The sequence below is a fragment of the Rhopalosiphum padi genome, chromosome 4 (genome assembly GCF_020882245.1).
Source record: "Rhopalosiphum padi isolate XX-2018 chromosome 4, ASM2088224v1, whole genome shotgun sequence".
In the NCBI taxonomy this organism is placed as follows: domain Eukaryota; kingdom Metazoa; phylum Arthropoda; class Insecta; order Hemiptera; family Aphididae; genus Rhopalosiphum; species Rhopalosiphum padi.
Window position 1 is genome coordinate 18623345 of NC_083600.1, and position 25031 is coordinate 18648375.

Sequence of the window (25031 nt, forward strand, 5' to 3'; positions counted from 1 at the left end):
AAGATAAAAACACGACCAAGGTTCATTAACTGTGGCTATATATTTCTGGGAGACTATAAAAACGTAATCAGTTTTCATAAAACACAAAGTTAATTTCTTTACTTGCCGCATCCGCCGTGTTTCTTTACGACAAGCTATTTTACCTATCCCAATTTTCAATCGTTTTACGTTTTATCCGGTGTCTTAAAATCGTAACTCCAGTATAATACAAATGCACAAAACTCGTCTAATGGAATTTTAATTTTAGCTACTACCTATTCGGTCGCGATTAATATTCGCACAGTGATACTCTTGTCGGATTTATTGGCGTAACGATCGACTACAAAATCATGGCTAACGTGTCGTACCAAATCGCTCATTTGCTTGAAAAAGTAAGTGAATTTTATGATTACATTGGTCTTTAGTAGTCACTTGAGGGCTTTTGCTGAATATTATGCATGTTGTTTTAGATGACTTCAAGTGATAAAGACTTCCGGTTTATGGCAACCAACGACTTAATGTCAGAGTTGCAGAAAGACAGCATTAAACTAGATGATGATTCAGAACGCAAAGTTGTAAGAATGTTGCTAAGGTTGTTGGAAGACAAAAATGGTGAAGTTCAAAATCTTGCTGTTAAATGGTAAGTATCGAGTTTTGAAAGTTTAAGTGCCTAGGTTTATTAATTTATACAAACCACGTACATTTTATTTTTGATGCATTAGTATTATTATTTATTATTAAGTTATTAATGCAATAACATTTGTACAAAAATTTGATCGATTTGAGATAACTTAACAACATTCATGTCTAATAAATTATATGATTCATTTTAATGAATGAGTGATATTATTTAATTGAATTTTAGTTTGGGTCCACTTGTTAATAAAGTAAAAGAAAACCAAGTTGAGACTATTGTTGATGCACTTTGTACTAATATGATATCTGAAAATGAACAATTGAGAGACATTTGCAGTATTGGATTAAAAACTGTTATAAGTGAGCTGCCAATCACTAACGCTCTATTAGCTGCAAATGTGTGCCGTAGAATTACTGGAAAATTGACAAGTGCTATTGAAAAGGTAAGTTTGATAGTTTATCATAGAATACAACATTTATGAAGTAATCTCATTTACAGCAAGATGTATCAGTACAATTGGAAGCTTTAGACATACTTGCTGATTTACTCTCAAGATTTGGATCATTGTTATTAGATTTTCACAGTGGTATACTAAAATCATTATTGCCTCAATTAAATTCTTCTCGCCAAGCAGTAAGAAAAAGGTAACTTAATTATTACACTTCTTAGTACGTACAAATTTAATTTTGAATATTATCTGATAGTGATTAATTAGGGATTTTTCTCTTATTTACCACTCACTTTTTTAGGTATTTTTGTGTACCGCTATCTCTAATAAATAAATTGATTTTTACATTAACATGTGGTTACCTTATTTGATCAAGTAATAAAGTTTAGATTAAAAATAATTTATTTTAAAATCAATAATGTTATTATTTAGATATAATACAATATAACAGACAAAGAGTTGGTAGTGATACTAAAAAAATCAGATTATATTGAAATATTTAATGTAAACTTTGATATTTTTTTTATTGTCTTATCTATTTATAATTTTCTTATTTATTTGCCTAGTCATAAAAAACTTAAAAAACATTTTCATTTTTAGCATTTAAATAAAGAAAAGTAGCAATTTCAAAACTATAAATCCTCCACTCAATCTCCTTAAAATTTAAAAGAAAGCTTCCCTTCAAAAAGTCCATGTTTTTCCTCTTATATTATATAATATTAGTTAATTTTACTGTGCTGAATATATTTTTTCAAAATTTCAAAAACCAATTGATAAAAAATATTTAAAAACCAGTAAAATCATGAGTCTATTTTTATAGCACTTCTAGATTTGATATCATGCCTCATACAAAAAGAAAAAAATAGTAACAGTGTTATTCATAGTCATTGTCGAAAACTAAGGTTTAACATAAGATTAGAAAAACTTGGTTTAATTCTTAGACCTCGGTTAAACTCAGGTTTAACAATGTATTATTCATAGTCAACATAATAAATGGGCTAGACTAAGTTTTTAAAAACGTGGATTATCTTAGTTTTATTATAAACAGCCATAGAGAGCCTCCCAAATGTCCATATTATTACTAATTGACGCCAATCTAAAAAAAAAAAAAAAAAATAAGGCAAAAATACATTCTATGTTTTACAAACGTTACAGTTTTTCCAGGTGTTTTTATTTATGCCATTTTTATTGTCATATTTTATGAATTTTTGTAAAATATATTTAGATTCATATTCTATTTTAGAGTTTGTTAATGATATTTTATTTATTCAAAATTATAATTTAAATCGCATAATTGTTTTTTGTAATGTATCAACAAAAAAGAGTTACCTGGGAAAGTGGGGAGAAATTTCTTAAATTCATTATGCGTCGTAACATTTTGTACATTAGCAATATCCATTTTTCTTAGGTATAAAGTGCACAAGTTTTCAAAACATTAATAAATTAAATTAAATGATAATAAGATAACAGTGATTTTTATAATAAACCAGCATTAAACCTAGTATTTGCCTAGTTTATAAATCAGAGGTTTATCATTAAACTCAGTCTATGGTCTAAGTAAAGTATGAATACCAAAAAAAACTATTGTTGAACCCGGTCCAATATGACTATGAATAACACTGTAAATTTTTTAATTTTAAAAGTTTGATTATTGAGTGTAGTTTTAAATAATATAATATTGTGTTTATATTGTAATTTGATCAATTAGTTTTTTTGATTTTTTAAATTATTTTTATCATTAAAAATAAATCAACATAAGTATTTAATAACTAATTCTATTTTGATATTTATCTAATAAAAGCTCAATCATGATTGTGCAAACCCGGATGTTAACATATTTCTTAATATCATATCATATAAATGTAATCAACATTATTAGCAGGAAATTGAATTGCAGTAAAATAAAATGCTCTGAGATCAATAATTGTTTTAATTAATATATATTTCAGCTAGAGAGAGATAAATAAGTTATAAGTATGGTTTATTGTATATTATCATATGATGAGTCACCTACTTAAAAAAAAAAAAAAGCAAGTTACTTTAAGCAATAGCATTTTAATTTAGAAAAATAATTTTGTGCTAATCTGGTATCACCAAATAAAATCATTTAATACTTATTTTAAAATTTAAATTAACAATCTATCTTGGTATGGACAATGACTACACTTAATCATGTATAATGTATTAAAATTTAAAACCAAAAGATATTTTATAGTAATTTATGAAATATAAAATATTCTAACTTAAAAGTAATTGATATTGATCGCTTACTACTAACTCTTTACAATTATGCAGAATATTACATTTTTTACCTCCATCTAATTTTAAATATACATTTGTTTATTTCAGGACTATTGTTGCACTTGGTCATTTAGTATTGTCATGTAATCAAGTATTATACATTAAACTTATTGATTATTTGGTTAATGATTTATCAATACAACAACCAGCAGCAAGATCTAAAACATCCATACAGTGTATAGCAGCTATATGGTAAAATTTAAGTAAATCATTTAAAATTATATTATTAAACCATTATTGTCTGTTTACTAACATTGCAGTCGTCAAGCTGGCCATCGTTTTGGTGTTCATGTTGATCGTGTTGTACCATTAATACAAGGGCCATTGGTAGAAAATTCTACGGAAGATGATGAATTACGTGAATATTGTTTGCAAGCCTTTGATGCTTTTGTTAATCGTTGTCCCAGTGAAACAGCAGCTTATACTAATGACATAATTAAGTTATGCTTGGAATATTTGGCATATGATCCAAATTATAATTATGATGATAATGGCGAAAATGGTGATGAGAATTTAATGGATACTAATGATGGTGAAGATTTAGAAGATGAAGATATTGAGGATGATTATTCGGATGATGATGATATGAGTTGGAAAGTTAGGCGGTCAGCTGCAAAGTGTTTGGAAGGTATAATCATAACCAGGAAGGATTTAATTGCAGATATGTATAGAAATGTTTCAAAATCATTGATCCAAAGATTTAAAGGTAATTATATTTTAAATAATGTTATTCCAGAAACAATAGTTAAATCTTTAATATTTTAGAAAGGGAAGAAAATGTTAAAAGTGATATATTACATGTGTACATGGCATTGTTGAAACAAACAAAGTTGACTAGTAGTAATATGACAGCTGATATGGCTGATGAGGATTCAGCTATGTATCTTCTTCAATCCCAAGTAAGTTAAATAATGACAGACTGATAAATAGTTCATAAATAATTAATATCTTTAAAAAACAATGCATATAGGTTCCTGCAATTGTTAAAGCTATACATGCTCAAATGAAAGAACGGAGTGTTAAAACTCGTACTGACTGTTTAGCTCTATTGAAAGAGCTTGTTATTGTTCTTCCTGGTGCTCTCACCAACCACATAGGAACTTTAATTCCTGGAATTCAATATTCTCTAAGGTATTATTTATTTATATTCTTCATTTTTTCCTTTGTTTTTAATTATTTAGTTAATAATTTGTAGTGACAAAAAGTCTAGTAGCAACATGAAAATTGATACATTATCATTTATTCATTGCGTGTTGACATCACATGCTCCAGAAATCTTTCATCCCTGGGTAGAACAATTAATTCCGCCTATTATAACTGCCGTTGGTGATCCATTTTATAAGATAACTGCAGAAGCACTTATTGTTTTACAAGAAATGGTCAAAGTCATTCGCCCATTAGGTAAAAACAAAACAATATTTAAATAGATATACAATTTTCTAATTTTATTTTATTTTGCCAGATAATAAACTAGAGTTCAATTTTGTGGTATACGCTGTGCCATTGTATAATTGTACATATTCTCGTTTGAAAACTTCTGATATTGACCAAGAAGTAAAGGAACGCTCAATTTCTTGTATGGGACAAATAATATGTAATTTAGGTGATGTATTACAAAATGAGTTGCAAGTGTGTTTACCTATATTCTTGGATCGTTTGCGCAATGAAATTACTAGACTTACAACTGTTAAAGCACTTATTAAAGTTGCTGGATCACCATTGAAAATTAATTTGTCTTCTATTCTGGTAAATTTAATTTAATTAATGATTTGTGGATTTATATTTTTATATAAAACATAAAATTATATTTTTTTAGAGTGATGGTGTATTAATTTTGGCATCATTCCTTCGTAAAAATCAAAGAGCATTGAAACTGAGTACTTTAACTTTACTCAATATGTTGCTAAATAATTTCCATGCTGATTTTTCTACTGAATTATTAAATAAGGTATATATTAATGCATAAAATAATATTTTGTTTAAATATCAATATTATCATAATTTATATGTATATGTATATTTTATTTTAGATACTTATTGAATTACCACAATTAATTAATGAATCAGATTTACATATTGCTCAGTTAACACTTTCTTTGCTAACCACAATTATAAAAATTCAACCATTGGCTATGTCATTTTCGGCTAACATTATTATGCCAGAAGTTATGACTCTAACCAAATCTCCATTATTGCAAGGAGCTGCCTTGAATGCTATTTTATTATTCTTCCAATCTCTGGTTGCTACAAATGTTCCACAGTTTGGATACCAAGAGTTAGTGACACTTTTAATATCACCATTGATGGCTCAGCCAGTTGGCACTCCAGCTTTAACTTTACATAAACAAGTAATATTTAATTTAAATAATTTTTTAACAGTAATAAACAAAAAAAATATTATAAATGTCTAGGCTTATCATTCGTTAGCCAAGTGTGTAGCAGCACTGACAGCCATACAGCCAACTCAAGCAATGGGTATTATAAATAGTTTCATGTCTGAATTGATTAATCCGTCTAATGACCAACAGCGTATTTTTTCGTTGCTAGTAATTGGTGAAGTTGGTAGACATATGTATGTTTATCTATATTTTTTTTATTATTATAATTATTATTATTAGAACATTTTTTTATAATTTTAAATATTAATTACAGAGATTTAAGTTCTGTAGTTAATTTGAAGGAAACTATACTACAATCATTCTCGTCTAATTCTGAAGAAATAAAATCATCAGCAAGTTACAGTTTAGGTAGCATTTCTATTGGAAACTTAGAGCAATATATACCTTTCATATTAAGAGAGATTGACATGCAACCTAAACGTCAATATTTACTATTACATTCCCTAAAAGAGGTAATTTTTATTTTTATTTTATTAAAGTATAATTTTTATTTTTTAATGATTATTGATATTGTTTAGATCATCACATTTGAGTCGTCTACTCCTAATGGCATTGAAAACTTGAAACCTTTTGTCCCAGCTATATGGAACCAATTATTTAAGCACTGTGAATGTATAGAAGAAGGTTCACGTAATGTGGTTGCTGAATGTTTAGGAAAACTTACATTAATCGATCCATATAATTTATTGCCAAACTTACAGTCATCTCTACCCTCTTCATCTGCGCTTATGAGAACCACATTATTGACAGCTGTTAAATTCACTATATCTGATCAACCACAACCAATTGACATGCTGCTTAGACAGAATATGGACCAGTTTTTGAGTGCTCTTACCGATCCAGATATAAATGTTAGACGAGTAACATTAATTGCTTTTAATTCAGCTGCACATAATAAGCCATCTTTGGTCAGGGATTTACTCGACACTGTACTTCCTAAACTATATGCAGAAACAATTGTTAAGGTATATATTTATATTTTAAAATTAAAATTTTAGAATTCAATTTTCTATGTATTTGTGTACGTTTTAGAAAGAGCTTATACGAGAAGTAGAAATGGGTCCATTTAAGCATACTGTTGATGATGGGTTAGATATAAGAAAAGCAGCCTTTGAATGTATGTATACATTATTAGACTCATGTTTAGATCGTCTAGACATATTCGAATATCTTAATTATTTGGAGAATGGATTACGTGATCATTATGATATTAAAATGCTTACGTATCTGATGGTTTCGAGAATGGCTCAAATTGTACCTAGTGCTGTATTGCAAAGTAAGTTGTTAAATTCTACTATAATCAGTAATCAGGGCTTGATGTAAATAATTGTTTAATGTTTAATAATTTTTTTTTAGGGTTGGATAAAATTGTTGAACCTTTAAAACAAACATGCATGTTGAAAATTAAAGCCAACTCTGTGAAACAGGAATTTGAAAAAATGGAAGAACTTAAGAGATCTGCTATGAGAGCAGTTGTTAATTTACAAACTATACCCGATGCTAGTAAGTAAAATTTTGAGCTCAATCTACTTATTTATTTAATAAAATATATTTATTCTGTTGTATTATTATTGTTGTTAATAATTGTGAATATATTTTTTTTTTAGATAAAAATCCACATATGAGTGATTTTGTATGTCAAATCAAAAGCTCTCCCGAATTAAATCATATTTATGAAACAATTCATAGAGACACATTAGGGTTGGTAACTGATAATTATACCATACCTATGGAGATTTGCGAATAATTATGATAAATATTAGAATATTTATGTCCTACTACAACATTAATTGGATTGGTTTCTATAAATATGTTTTACAAAAGAAATCAAGAATATTGTAAATAATAATTTTTATGTGTATAGGCAAGATTTAATTTATACTATTTCTGTAAATCTTTTGAATTCATTTATAAAAAATATTAATTTTAATCTTACAAATAATAAATATTATCTAAAAATTTTTTTACTCATTTAAATGAATAAAGTTAGTAATAACCATATTATTAACAGTACCATTTGTTGACCACCGTAATATGTATTGGTTTGAATGTTTTTCAGATAATATCAAAATATTATTTCATTTGAATTATATTGTATACCATAAAAAAGTATCAATTACTATTTTTGCTGTAGTTTTTGCATGTTTTTTCTACTTGCAGATCACACTTAGCATATTACATGTGAATACTGATTATGTTTTTTAGTAATAAACAATAATATATTCATCAAAATCAAACTTAAATAATTCTTTATTATGTAAATATTTAATTTTGTTAATGTTATTGTAGGGGGCTGGTAAGTATAAAAAGTTGACCACTTACTTAAATTAAATGATTGGTTTGACATAACCTAATATTCTTAAACTTCAAACATTTATAAAAAACAGTTGGAAGATTTCCAACAAAATAACCAAAATGATTATCTTTTTTTAAATATCTAATTTTGTTAAAATCTAAACTTCATATGCTTTTCAAAAAAAAAAAACGCCCCTGTGTATTTTTAATCTACACTGTTGTAAATGGTCTACAAAAAATTACACACTTTAAATTTTTTCAACATTTTAAAGTAAACTATTAATAATTAATTTATAAAAAAAGCTATAACTTCGAAAATCATACCATTCATAGAAAGTGAAAATATAACATTTTGTGAGTAATACCTATAATATAATTTTTTGTAGAACAACCTAGATTCTAAGCGATGCGATGAATGTGTTTATTTAACAATGATGCATGTTTTTGTTGTGTCTATATAATAAATCATACGCACGGATTGTTAATATAAGATTATAGTACAAGACACTTGTATTTATAGTACATCAATTAATGTTTTTATATTTATTAGGTAACGTTTTTACAAAAATAATTATTAGAAGTACGATGGTCATATTTCAGCACAAATTTGTTGGATAGCGCTAATGAGTGAATAATGATATATCTGCTTATTCTGCTTTATACTTCTGTTCAAAGCTAATACAGTCTACGTTTGCACACGTGATTAATGATTATTACCTATGTCTTATTTATTATTATTTTGATCGGCGATTTGTAAACTGCACCCAATAGGTACAGCCGGTACAGGTATAAAAACAAAATCACTCATGTAATCAGCGCTCATATAGTTCTCATCAAATGTAAGAACTAAAAAGGTCATGTGTAACCTGCGACCGGGTAAAATTTTAAAAATCAATTGCTAATTTTTAGCGAAATCAAACTAAATTACAATCTTCAATTTATACTTAAATAATTAATAAAGTAAAATAAATAAATTTTTAAAGTACAATATTACGACAAATAAGAGTATATAATATTGTTGAATTTTGATACATATTCAGCAATTGGAGTTTTACCACCATTAGAAATATTTAATAAATATTATTTATTAATTAAATTTTGTAACTTCACGCTTTTTTTTAGTTTAAGAAAGAAAAATTTTCTTTACTTAGTACTATGTGTGATGTGTCTATGTACAATAATAATGATAAAGACATTCTTTTAACGCTGTAATTTACACACGTAGGTACCTACCTACGATTTAAGTAAATTAACTTTTTAATATGCACATATTTTTTTTATATTAGGTACATATGTTATGTGTAATTATGTTCTTATTCTTTGTTACTCATTAGTCATTATAAACTGACAATACATACCTTATAGCATACATAGATATTGTTCGGAACGCTGTAATAGGTTTTGCAATATACCTAGCTACCTATTATACACCTTATTGTCGAGTGTCACGGTGTAACGTGAAATTCGGTGGCCCTAAGGTCTATATAGGACTTATAGGAAGCGGAGGCCACAGAAATTAAATTATTAAATATAGTGACGTTAATTATTGCTAAAATGATTTTTATGCTAGCTAGCTAATATATGTAAAGAATTAATAATAATAGGTACTATAATTGTTTTCCTATCCTCACAATTTTATTTAAATCATTACCATTATATACTTAAAAATTATCTTCTCGACCTTTCTTTGATTAAAAAATAATTTCCCAATGATTTTTATTATTGTCATGATAAAAGTATTGTGGCTAACAATTTTGTACGTACCTCGGGAGCCCCGCGGCCTCAGCCCTAAATATGTCACTGTTTATATATTGTACCTACCTTTTGGTTTTTACTACTATATGTTTATTTTTTCCTAAACTTCAACATATATAATAATAGTACCTGTATAAAATAGCGTCGGTATGGTCGAAAAAATGTGTTCGTAAAAAATATATACATCATAATATATAATGAAAAAAAACAATATATAGTTTATATAATAACAATATATTTATTTTTTTTTTGTGTTACAATATATATTATATATTACGTACAACTATAGACGTTTGCAACAATAAATATAGGAACTAAGAGAAAATAAAATATGTTATAAAAAAAAAAAAAATCACTTATAAAAGTTAATATCGATCTGCTCAGAAGACGCATGGATAATAATAAAATAGAGATTACGTTAAAAAAAAAAAAATACACTGCAGTCTTTCTTGACGAGTTTCGCGCACTCCAATTATTTATTACTAAAACATAATATTATACCTATGCGAACGAACGCGGTATATATATATATATATATATAAAAAAAAAAAGGAACCGTTCGTATAATACGAAACCGCGTACCCAAACGTAGTAGTGTAATGTTAATATTACATACGCGCGTACCGGTGTGCGTATTAAATATTTTATGATATTATATATTGTCTGTTATTATGAATTCAATTCGTTTTGCCCGCCGCGGGCTACTACAGCATACGTTTGAACGATTATATAGTTTTGAAAATATCCAACCTGTGCGTATCGTCATTATTATTATTATTATTCGTGCGTCGTCGAGTCTTGTGCAAATAATACATACGAGACACGGCCCAATAGATATGAGAAACGAGTCGCCGCACCACGACGGTCGCGCGGAAGTCCGGCCCGGCGTGTGTATAATATTATAATATTATCGTGTACGAAAATCAGTGCGCAACAAAGGCCCGGGAAGAAAATCGAACTATATAATGTAAATATACATAATATCATCGTTATTTTAATGTTTGTCGTATTTATTCATTTATTACACGCAACGTATAATATTATACACACACAGACACACACATCGTGCGCCGCCGACCGTGTCTGCTCCGTATTCGCAACGCATGCGAATATTTATATACCTATGACGTGTACACGATCGGGTGTCTCCGAATAGAGAACACGAAAACGACGAGTCGATAGATAGGCACATTAAAATTGTTCTCTCTCGCCATCGCGTGGTATGGGCACACCGCGGCGGTAACACAATAATTATTATAATGCACTCGCTACGCGCGTACTTTGGCTGGTGGCCGACGACGTCGTTTAATCGAATATTATCGATACTCTATCGTCATCGACAACAAATATACTGTTATCGCCGTCGTCATCGCCCACGTATAATGTGTACTAAACTGTAATGTTGTAAGATTAATTTTTACTGGCGCGGTTCGCGTAATGCAAAATAACCATGCGCTTTTCTACTGAACTATATATATAGATGAGATACGGAACGGCGGTGGAAAAAAAACAAACGAAAAGCCAGTTAAGTTATAATATATACGAATGACCCCGTGTATATGTAAAATAGGTATAGAGGTATGTATATATATATAGCAATTGAAAACATAAGATTATGTTATATATGATGAGCGCACGGCGGCGCGTGCAGCAGATATGTATGTATGTATATAATAGTAGTAGTAGTAGTAGTAGTAGTAGTAGTAGTAATATTATTGGTGGTAAGCATAGTATTATATTATATATAGTCAGTGCCGGATTTAAAAGTGATCGTGACGTTCTTGGATTTTCTATAAAGTATAGCGATAAAGTCAAATATATTGAATTAGGGGATGATCTTCAAGGGGGGTGTATCAAGAACATTTAATTTGCCGAGTTAATCGTAGACGAGAATTTTTTTTTTTTTTTTTTAGAGGGGCCTCCAATATTAGTAGTCGCGACCCGGTGGCCTCCGGGGAGACTTAGACCCGACACTGAATTTATATAGTATTATATAGTATAAAATATAATAATATAATATATTATATATAATATGTATGATAATATAGTTACAGTGACGATTACTGCAGCCTCGCGACGGACAACGACATTTGGCGCGGCGCCGCCGTCACTGTAACACGTTTCACTGGTATGTATAAAATAATATTAATAATAATAATGCACGGTGAATGGGTTTTTGCGTGTATGTGTGTGTGTGGGGGAGGGAAGACTTCCGGTCGTTCTGCTGCGGCTGCGGCGGCGGCGGTGGCGGCGGCATTAGGCCGCGATGTACGCCAAGTGGAAAGCGGTGCACATCATGGTGACCACGTTACCGATGGCCACGAACAGGTGCACCTGTCGGAAAGCCCGGTGGATGGCCATGTAATGCGGGCAGTCGACCAGCGGGCCCAGGTCGTAGCGGCCCACTTCGTTGCCGACACCCGCCGACTTTTCGATGGCCGTCTTGACGGTGATGAGCCGCAACAGCGGCGGCACCACGTACAGTCGGATCATCAGTTCCAGCAGGAAGCACAAGCTCAACACGAATAACTGTTAGGACAAACAAGCGAAAAAAAATGTTATTACTATTGCGGCCATCGTTAATTATACGTTATATTATTATTATTATTGTTGCAGTTATGCGTAAATAAGAAGGGTGCGCAGCGTGCAGTGCACTTGCAGTTGAGCTCTCCGATCGGCTTATAATAATTAATTATGTAGCCGTACGCAATCGAGACGGTTTTCGGATAACAGAATTTATGCGAAAAAATAAACGAGACGAGAGTACAACCGAAAATCCCATATTATGATGGGGATTTTTCCTCGAGACCTCATCGCACGATTCGACCTAATAATATTTTATACATATGAGACCCGGTCACTCGCAGGATCTTTGTGACTTTGTAAGGATGTCATTTGATATATTATAAAATGTATGTACCGCTGTCGGTTGTAACACAGATAAGAGATCAAGGTTTAATGTCGTATAATATTTAATAATTTGAAAGGCTTTCGTGTAAATCGTTGACATTTGTAGCACATTTACGGAATCGCCAGATGGTACGATATCGATACGATCGTATTTCTGAGAAACAGCTTACAAATTCAAACCGAATGTCGCCTACGTCCAACAACACGAATACGTATAGTGAATAGTGATAACTACGCTTTTGTGTGACTGCGGCTGTCAAGTTATGTCTATCGACTCTATCGCAAGTAAATCATATAATACACGTATACACATATATTATGTATATTTTATTTTGTATGACGTTAAAAATGCATTGAAACTACTTCTAAAAGGTCTATTGAGGTAGGTATATAAATTGAATTATAATACTTAACAATTTAACAAAACCGGCTTGACAGTAAAACGTGAACAAATCCAGCAATAAAGTATTATTCTCGTAACGGGTATTATTCGTTCAATATACGCGGCTTAGTATGTACGAGTATAATATATAAATCGTACACGGCATAAACAAAGATATGGTTTCAAACTTCTTAAGCATAAATAATTGTATACAATGGTGCGCGTACCGTCTTGTACAGAGATCAGAGATAAATATAATATGTCGCCTCGAAAAAAATCCACTTATACGACAGTCAACAATACACACTACGTTATTACTGATATCATAATATATCACTGTCGACGGTTGTGTCCCCGTGTACAACACCGGACACCCCCTGCACGACCGGGGGGCCGTACATAATATACTATATAGGTATGTATTTCATAAAAATAGTGTGTAATATGTATATATATATATATACTGTTGTTGGACATCAGCACGTTTATAAATAAATACCGTATATTTTTGTCGTCGTTGGGAAATGTTTACGTGCGTAGACCTAGGATTTGTCAAGGATATATAATGCACTGTCTACCTGTGTATAGCACTATAGCGTGTCTTCTGTTTTTTACGATTAGTCGTACAACTCTGATATATGACATATTATGTACGGTACCTACACGAGTGCGTACACAAGAAAGTCCTGTTGCTGTATCGGGAGCACTACATATTGCAGGCGGCGAAGAAATGGTAAAAATATAGGTGTAACGACAACATATGATGTGGACACGACTACCGACCATATAGTATGTCTAAACCTCATTCGATACATTCGTGATGGTGAGTAAGTATACGCGCTGATAATATATACCAATAAACACCACGTACGTGTTTTCGGTATTACTATTGTTGTTATTAATAAATGTGTAAATTGTGTATACCTGTAAATACGTGTGTACGTCCCACATGTTGGCAGCGACGTGCATCTTGCCGAATTGGATGAGAGTGATGGCGCTCAACAGACTGTTTAGCGAAAAGTATTTGGGAAACAGGATCTTTTGAACGTCGCCGAAAGCGTGTCTGGCCAAGTTGAAGTACAAGCTCAACCCTGAGTAAACAAAAACAAATAAATAATGATATTTTCTTTGGTGTATACACGGAGTATGTCTTGTAGTGAGCATATATAGAGATATACGGTGAAGAATATAGAAACGCCATTTCAAGCTCTATACATTTAGTCAATTTCAATTTCAATATTTAGTAATAATTATTTTATAAATGTATAATTTTACGGACACAGTATTATACAAAGTTAATTTATAATTAAAAATGTGATTGCCGTAAATTAAATTTCATCTGGTGTGATACATTTCACTTTATAATATTATTTCTTAAACGTCCTATTGGGCTTAAGCAATATTTATCAGTGGGCCCAAATGTATTAAGTTTATGGAGATAAAATAAACACAGCTCGTTGACATAATTAAACCAAGTCCGTGGATTTACCGAAATATATTCCATAATCCATTTCATATACATATTTCTGTTTAATACGTTTGTAAGTTAGAGATAATAAATAATTTCAAAATTTGTTTAATTATCATTTCCCGAGGCCGTGGCTCAAAGTTCACGTATATTAACACCGAACACGTGTTGATTATCCCGTTTCACGTAAGTTGTATAACAATAAAAAATGGAAAACGACTACCGCACGTTCCACGACTATATACCGATTCCTGTGCCAATAAATTAGTCGGCTAAATTTATAATGACTTCTCGTCTCGTTGCTCGTATTATCTGCCAAAAACTTCGTAAACAAGGGGAAAATAGTCATTGGACACATGTATATAATTAATGCTTCGCATCCCAAAAAGCGAATCGCCGTCCTATAAGTCATCTCGTCAGTATTATATTGTATGCTTGAGCACAGTTATTTTTAATTCTCAAAATATTATTCTCGAGACTTTGTTTTAAGTGTAGCCGAGTATATTTATAAAATTTGGTGCACATGATAAGCCACCTATTCATATTTTAGTCGAAATATAAATATTATAATAACTATTAATTACGCAGTCCACTCTCCCGGTATACAACTCAAAGTTCAAGGAAAAGAAAATAAAAAAATAACCTTAGTATACGCGGACAATAAAATATTTTAAAAGTTGCAATAAATAAGACAATTACGAGTATACAAAACAATAAATACGCGTGAATTGCAATGATTGAATTATTGTAAATAATACTTGTACCTACCTACCTACGATTCGCACGTGTCCACGGAGAATATGCATGCCGTCATTTTTAATATATAGGTCGAGCACATAATTTTTTCTTGAATTTATTACAAAATGGCCGTTTTACGTATTTATAACGTAAATACTACTTATATTATATACATAGATGTTTGGCGTAACAATAAGTTCGCGGATAGGGATAGCTATTATTGAAAATAACCAAAATTTCGTCCACATTACCAACGAATTCGGAAGTGTGGTTTTCAAATTCAAATTTCTTCGATATAATGTCATTGTTATCATTACACAATAAATCATAAATAATTATCTTGTACACAAGTATACAATTCGAGCGGAGAATAGGTTCTTAAAAAATCAAATCACAATCGCTATAGAAGATCGCATTTTTCATGCACGCGCCATGAAAGTCGCACGTGACCTATAGGTACCGTCTGCAACTATAAGCTATATACTCGTAATATTTACTTATTAATATTATTATTATTATTACGAAGCGTTTGTAATGATATGACAATCGCATGCACACGTGTTCGGTATATTATTATTATGTTTATCGTCGACGATTATTTTCGTTAAGCAATACCTATTTTGTTTTCGTTTTCGTCCTTATATGGCTATCTAAAATACTCGCAACTTGCTCCACTTTACTCACCGGAAATGAATGTCATCCAGAACTGGGCGCCCACGTGCGTGCAGAACGCGGCCAGATACACGAAGTTGACGAAAGTCCTGGGTTTGACGTTTTCACCATTGACATTAGATGTTTTCTTCATGTCACCGGGCAACATCGACGCAGCTACCAGAGTGACAGCTAACGCCATTATTACGTGCGCTGGTTGCGTGAAGAACAATACCCTAATAGATAAAAAAAATAATTATTATTAATTCGGGAATACTCGTATAAACGATTAGAGCGGTGCACATGATTTTAAACGCCTGCAATACGCATACACTTGTATTCGTTAAATAATCATTATACGTCATATAATGTGTTTTTTTATTTAATTTTTCTTCGCACGTAATTATAATATGTGTCTGTCTGCCCACAAGATACTTGTGTGTATAAATGCGTAAAAACATTTTTTATTAAACAGGTTTAACTTACGTAAAAGTACCCCGGAAATATTCATCGAACGACTAACATAAATTGTATTTACGTTTATTACTTATACATATTTATTTTTATTTTTATCTATGTTAATTACACATATTATTCTTTATTATTATTATTGTTAAAGATATAAGAGGATTGTTTAAAAAAAAAAATGATTTGCATTTCAATTCCTACCGACTTGTATAACTATAAATATGTTTTTCTTCTATGCACACATTTTGATTTCAAAACTGTATAGATTATAAACTGCTCTAAATCTTTAAGTCATTTTCTTTTATATACGTATCGATACGAATTGAAGAAACCATAACATATATTTTTAAACAATTTCGAAAAATGTCGACGATTTGGCTCGTAGAAACTAACTCGGCAGATGTTTTATACTTTTGTTTTAATTGGCATTTAACTAAAGATAGGTATTATTAATAAAAGTTTCACTTTGACGCTCGGTTAATTTTGCGTCACTTGCACTCTCGCGGTAATGCTTTCAAAAGTACCGCGGTCCGCAAATACATTTTAAAAATAAATATTCAAAAAATCAAATAAATTATTAGGCGAATGATAATTTTAAAATTTATTTTGTACTTTATTATTATAGCACTGTTTATAGAAAAGGCAAATGTACCTACATTTTTAAAAGAATTATTTAAAAAATAAAATTATATAATATTTTAAAGTTTAATATTTATTAAAAATAAAATAGTGAAAATATCTTTTTATAACATATTAATTAAGCATATAACATTTAAATGCTGCTATTATTATCTACACATTCTACACTCATTTTGACCTCATTATATTAATTTAAAAATAATTATTGCTTTTTAATTTAACAATATTTGTTTGTTATGTAACATAAATAATTGGATGTATTATAATTTATAATTTATTGTAGACATATATTTATGGCCCTTATCGGTAAGACTTAAAATTTTGGTATTGTATATCATTGTTGAATTTTTATAATTAACGAATTAATGATTTTTATAGGTTAGGAAATTATTAGTTTTGAATAAGATTCTTGAGTTAGGAACAATTAATTTGGTTTTCATGTTTTCTTCGAAAATCCTTTTTATATCCATACATTTTTAACAACACTGTTATGTTAGCCAAAATATTTTGTTACTCAAGATCATAGCTTTTCTTCACCTACCCTATCAGTACCTTTGATACATGTGACCTCGAAGTCCATCCATTATAAACATCGAATGTTTTTATTGACTGCTGCCAGTTAAAAACTTTAAATAAGCAAGCATGTGTATGTCGAATTTAATTAATGAAATTATTTTTGTTTAGAGGATTTATTAACAATAATATTATTGAATCGTTCCGTCTTATTTTAAGTCAAGGCAGTTCAAGGCAAAATTAGTTGATAGAAATTAAACCGTTTCGTTTTAAAATATTATTACGTATTTGAAAGTTGCCTGAATGATTAACGAGTAATATCAAATAGCATTAATTACAAATTATTTAGCTATTACGCTTCGCCGTTGACATGAAATATAGGAAAAAATATATTTAAATATTACCTGCATTAATTACTTACTGTTGTAAAGTATGAGAGATCGTATTGTTATGAAAAGTCAAGTATAAACAGATTTTGTTGCAAATTCTTTCAAATTAATAAAAACATATTTGTGACGATTTTCAATGTCGTTTATTGTACAGTGGAATAATATTATGAAACGATTCGTAGAAGCTACGTCATATTATTTGGTTACGTATCACCTACTTGTCTCAGTTCAACAACTACATGGTTTTGAACACAATTGTAATATGTTAATTATTATTCGTATTAAAAAACATTTCTTTGATAAATGTATTGTCATTGTGTAACACACGAAACATAATACGCCAAACGCTTATAGTCAAGAAATATCACTCCTATCAAGATAAATATGCAATATACTTGATGTTAAGATCAATTTTGTCCTCATGTCCTTATAATATTTCCCTCCAGTTTTTCACAACCACACGTCCTATACTCGATTGGATACAACTTTCTATCTTTCGTATCGTTTGTGAACGGTATAGTATTTCACTATTTCTACCTGCTCGGACAAATTGCAAGTCCTGCAGAATTCTGACAGTCGTGTCTGCTCCGTACACGCGAAACTGTATTATATACATACATTTATACATACGATTCACGTACAACGTTATATAGCCAATGCCTAAACATACGCACACGCACATAATAATTATATACATATTAGCAATTATAACCTTTTAACGTACGAGTTAAACAGGCTAAACAAGTTTGAACAACTTGAGTTAATGGTATAATATAATTTTAATCGATTGTCGAGACGATGAATTGTTAATGAAAAATGAGTAGATGGCGATTTTCTAAGAACTCTGTGCATGCTATCAATCAAATACGTACAGGAATATAATGGTTAATTTGGATATACGGACGTAAGTCAGAATAAGTGTTCCAGCACGGTTATTCACTATATAATATAATATTTTTTTCAATGCATCCTCGAAGTTTTGCGGAGAACGCAATATCAGTGGAATACTGATGTATATTATATATTTAGTATATTTAATACATAATATATTAATATATTATGTATATATTTAATCAATGACTGAAATAAGCTATATCCATACATGCCATATGCTATTTTTATATTTTGCAAGTAATATTAAAAATATTTATTATTATACTATATGTAATAATATATACGAAGAAATATGTGTACTTCATTCTTGCCGTGAATAATGACCATGGTTTACATTTTCACGACGGTTCTCGAATCATTATTAATATTATCAAACTCGTTATTCTAATATTATTTCTGTGCATTTTTGTTAGAACCATTTTCAAAATATATTTAAATATTTAATTATTGTAAACACGCATAGGTATTATTATAATTTATAAGTTTACACATTCCTGTATGTGTACTTGTCCTAAATTGAAAAGAAAAACATTTTACTTAGACAAACGGGCAGACAGAGATTTTATCGTTATTCCTCTTATAAATACGTTGTAAATATATTTTCTTTATACCATATTATTATTATTATTATAAGTTAATTAGTTATATATTATATTGATAAAAAGTATGTCTACGTCTTCAAAAAAATAATTATGAGAATTTTCTAGTCATTACTTTTAGAAATTTAACATATTAACAGTGGATCATGTTTTTATAAAAATTGCAATAATGTGGATGTTTAAAAATTTAAATTATTGGGTTAATAATTTAATAATTATATATAAATAATAAAAAAGCTACTGAAATATTACGCTTTGAAAAATCTATTGTTCAACAATTTGTCAATTATTAACTTGACCTTAATTAATAATTATTACAATTCCGTATAATTTTCAATAAAGAAAAATATACGTCAAAAAATTGTAATACTAAACAAATATTAACGGTTGGCTAATTACATCTTTGTAAATTTTTTTTAGTTAAATTTTACGTAACTTTGTGTTTTCTTAATTATTAATTATAAAATTGCTCCGATTAATTTATATTCTTTTTCATTAAGTTCCATACATATAAACTGTAACCATCCATCTTCGTCACAACCATAATGTATAGAAGATAGATATTTCAAATGTACAATATACAAATTGTATATTTGTTTTTTCTCGAGTAAATAAATAATACTTTTATATTTTTATTCATTATGTTATGCTCACTTGTAAGCCGGCGATTTCTGAAATTCTCCGAAGTACGATGTGCACTTGTCGACGGTGCTCCTGGTGAGGGAGGTCAGTGCGTCGCCGGGTTTCTTCCGGTCGACCGGACGTTTGGCCGGCATCGTCTGCGCCTTATCTTCTTTGGCCAAGTACTCGTAGGCTGCTGCATCGGCCGCCGGCACCCGGAACAAGTGATGCGGATGACCGTGTCCGTGTTCCGACTTGTGATTGGCCGTTCCGCACATGATCGTCGTCGTCGGTAATATACTCGTGTATTATATATATAGATGATTATACTTTACAGCGGTCGACGGTCGACAAGTTCGTCGGAAATGCGTCTCTAGAACAGTGTTGGAAAACGGTGCTCGATCGCGGCGAGGGACAGTGAACTTGGCTGCTGTTACGTACGTTAAACAGTGTGTCGGTTCGAGCGTATCGGACTCGGCCGTTGTCTGCAGTGAAAAGGACGGTGCAGTGGATTTCGGTCTTATATATATAGGCAGCGGCGGTGGTGGCGACGGCGGCACCAGGCATGGCCTACGTGACCGACGTGCGTTCACGCAGCGTCGTGTTCGCCCGTGCATTATCGTCATTGCTCGTTTTCGTTAACCGTCGCGGCCGGACGCCCGGACGTTCACGTTCGTGGAGCATAACACAATATCAACAACAATAATGTTAATGTATTATAATATTATATACAGTGCGATTCGCCAACCACGCTCGTACCCCTATTTTTCCGTTTAATATAGGTAAAAAATCTGATTTTGGATTTTTTTTGTATAGGATTTGAGGAGTGGCCTGAAGCGATAAAAACCTCTATTTTTCGAATGGAACGCCCAATTTTTTTACTGTAAATTATTAAGTGAATAATTTTGTTGACAATTTTGATATTTTTAAATAATTCAAAATTCGAACGAATAATTTTCTAGTCATTAAAATGTTTATGTTATAGAATAATAGCAATTAAAAATGATTTTACAAAAATATAAAATATATTTTTAGGTCCTTTAAACCCGATCCCTTACTCGATATCATGGACGTATTATCCTAAGTACACAAAATTAAATTATTTAAAACTTCTCACTCGAATTTTATTTTTGTTAAGTCAAAATTTCAAAATTTCTAGAAAAATTATCAGCTAAATAAGTAACTTGCAGTTAAAAGGTAGGTTGTTATTTTAAAAACAGAAATTTATATTTCCATAGGGCACACTTAATTAAGTATTTTAACAATTGTAAACAGTTTGAAAATATGATCTTTGAGTAAATTTAAAAATTCCTAAACTAAAATTTTGAACAACTATATTATTGAAGAAGAAAAAGGGGTTGAGCATGCTTGGTGAATTATCCTGTACACAGTGTATACAGATACAATTCCGGACGCCCGTGTTCCCACTGTCCGACTGCCCTTAGTGCCCTTCAAGAACACGACTGCCCAACGGAATCATGCGCGTCCTGTGGGTTTTACATCGCATAGCACATCATGACAATATAATAGTAGTTAATACCAACGACGACCTATCTGCTATCAACAGTAATCACAATAAAGACATATAAACACAGTGTTGACTGTTGAGGGAGTTATTTTTTTTTAATAATTCAATTACACTAAGAATTATCTACCTTTAAAAATTGTAATTAAATTACATTACTTTACTTTTTTGGGTCGTTACATTAATTTTGAATTAAAAAAGTAACTTCATTAGATACTACTTATTAAATTATTTATTTTTATTTTCAAAAACCATAATAGTATTATGTTGTAGAATTGTAGAAACATCAACTAGGTATAATACTATATTATAATATATCAAATATGATTATGGAATGAAAATATATAACATGCGAAGTGTTTATTAAAGATTCAAAGATAAGAAAATAATTTTCTTATATATTTTATTCTTTATTTTTTTTAAATTTATTCTAAATAACAATGCATTTTCCAAATGACTAGTTACTAAAAATAAATTTTTTCGTCAAATAATAGCTAGGCATTACAAAAATGTTATTGTTAAAAAATTGTTCTCAATGAAATATTTACATAAATTATCATTGGTTCTTAAAATGTATTAAAATTTAAAATCATAAATTATCGAGTAATTTAGTAAATTTACTACAAAAATGTAAATTACACTTAACTTACTCACACTGTCACAATAAAATGTAATTAAATTACCATCAAATTAATTATTATTACATAATATGCATAATATATTATGTATATTATAGTTTATAACATATGTATATTCTTACAGCACCGCGAACGATAACATTAATTATAATAATAATTTATATCACAATAATATTATACCGTTGTCATATTTTAATAGCTAATTACAATGATTGTTCGCGGTGTGGTAATACAGCTATAGCTGCCGTGCCCTATACAGTCGGGGTCGCGCGTGGCGCCAAACTTATCATTCTGTGAAACCATGAAAATACCTTATTTTTGACGACCTCCTCTATGTATAATACGTATCTAAGTATAATATCCGATATCGTATACGCCAACTACGGAATCCGACACACAGTTGTACAGTGTTTTTTGCTTTTGGCGACGTCACTACCACGTGCGGAATCTTAAACTATTTGTCTTATGTGCGCGTACGTGCATTGTGGTGTTCAGAAACCTGGGTCGTGGATTTAAACGAGAGCGTAATTTTTTTCTGATTACGTTTCAAACACAAAATTTGTTTCATTCATCAAAGACCTTAAAAATGAATATATTATTTTGTATTTGTTTCATTTATAGAGCGTTTTTTAGGACCGTTAGGTTATTTTAACACTATTTTGGTATATTTTTAATATATTTTATTAGAATGGATGACAATTTGATAACAATTTACCTAAAATTATACCACTAGGAAGATAAAAAATTAAATATAGATATTATTTGTTTTACTTAGGTAGTCGTATTATCATTTTGATTACACATATTTTTACCTATTCGACCGATTACGGCGGCGGGTGCGCAACAGTATCACAAATAACATTTTTGTCATGTGCAAGCAAATAATATTAAATTAAAACCTATACGATTATTTTATACATTGGCTGTTGTACGACTTGTATCAATCGTGATAACGTCAAATTTTGTAAATTTAAATTATTCAAATACATTTTTAAAATTTTTTCAATCATTTTAATTTAACATTAAGTTAAAAATTAAAGACATTTTGTAAAGTTTTAAAATATTATTAATGCAAGTCGTATTTTTAAAGGCATTTTTCTTGTTTTTTAGGATATTGAAATTAGCATATCTTATTACCTATGAAGTTATGACGATATTATTATGTTAAGAGTTTATATTTTATTTTAACGTGTTCGCGTATAACTTCGTCGTATAAACACAAACCCTACCTGTAAGTTTAGAAAACTAGTATAGGTATTTATAGAATCCACACGAACCCGTCATCGCGATTTTTCTTTTCCGCTATTGCGCGCAATCTCTGTAATAAGCGTAATTCGTGTAACTCCCGTGGAAACATTTAAGTTGTTTAATTTACGACTAATTTATGGGTGATTCTGGCATGTCTGTATTAACTTAAATCTGTACAACTATTTACACCCGGCCACGCTAACTATCTATTATATACAATAGATTTCACATCAAACTCTCAAATCATAAAAATTCTTTCATCTCCTATATAATATACCCCATAGGCTTTTTAACACTAGAAGGCTGCAATGAAATACGATACACTTACGATATTATTTATTTTTAGTGCATAAGCGGTGGACGGTGATTACCACTTGCATCTAATCAAGTACTATTACTACTAATCCTTTTTGCTATTTCTGTTGTCAAATTAAGCCAATTATGGTGTAAATAAATTTGACGTAATGCATTGTATATAGGATTTGGGACGTGTACCCGTGTAATGAACATACGTTTTGCGTATCAAAAATATTTAAACATCGTTTAATATTTGCCAATTATCAGAATACCAGTAACGTTTGTTCCTGCTGTGCCAAGAGTCAATTAGCATCAAACAAATTAGCGAATATTATACAGTTACATTAGCAAATTAGTTAATTGCAGTGTTACATACTGATACGTTATACTACGCTTACCTAAACAAAATGCCCATATATCAACAACTTATATTAACGAACCGACATTGATGCACGATAATAGTTATTATTTAAGTATAGTGTTTAATAATTAAATCATGTATTATCAATAACAGTCGTAAATATAGATAAAATTATCTATAAAAGTCGTTGCCTCCTACGTCCTATCTCGTTGCTGTTTGATTAACGAAAATGTATTATCAAACCGTTTCCGCGTCTGTAAGTGCATATTATATACATATATAGACTATAGTAGGTACCTATAGTTTATAGTGCTGTGGCCTGTGATTAAATTTCGGTAAAACGAATACTGAACGAGTTTCTATGTTATTATCAGAAAATATGAGATTCGGCCCGACGAGACGCGGCACCAGTTTGTCGAAGATTGTCGCGTGTATTTATAATTATAATCACGCGTATTATTCACAGATTTCTAATAGAAATAACGACAACAATATTGCTCATTTGATACTTGTTTATAATAATATATTGTTTATCTAATAGATCTGCAGAGTGCAGGTTGTTGGTTAATATATTGTGGTTGAGGTTGACTAGATTGAGTGTGCATTTGGTCGGAGTGTAAAATAAAAAAATACAAGTTTAGAAAACTGTATGACATCGACACATCGTGCATCACTTAATACGCAAGGCCGTACCTGGGTTGAAACTCCCCCGAAATTTTTTCGTGTTATATTATGTGGTAGTAAAATAACTATTTCAATCTCTGTTTTAATCAAACCACAATTTTTTTAGCTTAAAACTCCCCCCGAAATTAATTTTCAGTTACGGCCTTGTTAATACGTATTATATAATATTCATCGAGTGGATTTCATTATGCA

At 30.2% G+C, this 25031-nt stretch overlaps 2 protein-coding genes across 2 annotated transcripts; one reads left to right on the forward strand and one right to left on the reverse strand.

Moving 5' to 3' along the window:
* The first annotated feature begins 89 nt into the window (after nucleotides 1–89).
* LOC132929052 (cullin-associated NEDD8-dissociated protein 1) lies at nucleotides 90–7765 on the forward strand. Its single transcript, XM_060994097.1, has 18 exons — nucleotides 90–371; nucleotides 450–619; nucleotides 845–1058; nucleotides 1115–1260; nucleotides 3414–3557; nucleotides 3626–4071; nucleotides 4131–4264; nucleotides 4336–4496; nucleotides 4561–4766; nucleotides 4828–5111; nucleotides 5182–5313; nucleotides 5396–5713; nucleotides 5777–5937; nucleotides 6018–6216; nucleotides 6283–6729; nucleotides 6797–7040; nucleotides 7121–7267; nucleotides 7372–7765. Exons 1-18 carry the CDS (start codon nucleotides 330–332, stop codon nucleotides 7509–7511), a joined length of 3735 nt encoding a protein of 1244 aa, XP_060850080.1. The 5' UTR covers nucleotides 90–329; the 3' UTR covers nucleotides 7512–7765.
* A 3569-nt stretch (nucleotides 7766–11334) lies between these two features.
* Nucleotides 11335–20696, reverse strand: LOC132928628 (transmembrane protein 205-like). The gene is made up of 4 exons (XM_060993436.1): nucleotides 20120–20696; nucleotides 15997–16199; nucleotides 14031–14197; nucleotides 11335–12343 (listed from the first exon to the last, which is right to left on the reverse strand). Exons 1-4 carry the CDS (start codon nucleotides 20362–20364, stop codon nucleotides 12071–12073), a joined length of 888 nt encoding a protein of 295 aa, XP_060849419.1. The 5' UTR covers nucleotides 20365–20696; the 3' UTR covers nucleotides 11335–12070.
* Between the last annotated feature and the right edge of the window lie 4335 nt (nucleotides 20697–25031).

Bases quoted from the DNA above. Each gene is read 5' to 3' on its own strand.
- LOC132928628 (XM_060993436.1), bottom strand. From the start codon at position 20,364: ATGTGCGGAACGGCCAATCACAAGTCGGAACACGGACACGGTCATCCG. The intron at 16,200-20,119 runs GTGAGCATAACA...TTTATCTATTAG, and splicing joins CAGAAATCGCCGGCTTACAA to GGTATTGTTCTTCACGCAAC. The intron at 12,344-14,030 runs GTATACACAATT...TTGTCCTAACAG, and splicing joins ACGTACACACGTATTTACAG to TTATTCGTGTTGAGCTTGTG.
- LOC132929052 (XM_060994097.1), top strand. From the start codon at position 330: ATGGCTAACGTGTCGTACCAAATCGCTCATTTGCTTGAAAAA. The intron at 4,265-4,335 runs GTAAGTTAAATA...CAATGCATATAG, and splicing joins TGTATCTTCTTCAATCCCAA to GTTCCTGCAATTGTTAAAGC. The intron at 4,497-4,560 runs GTATTATTTATT...AATAATTTGTAG, and splicing joins GGAATTCAATATTCTCTAAG to TGACAAAAAGTCTAGTAGCA.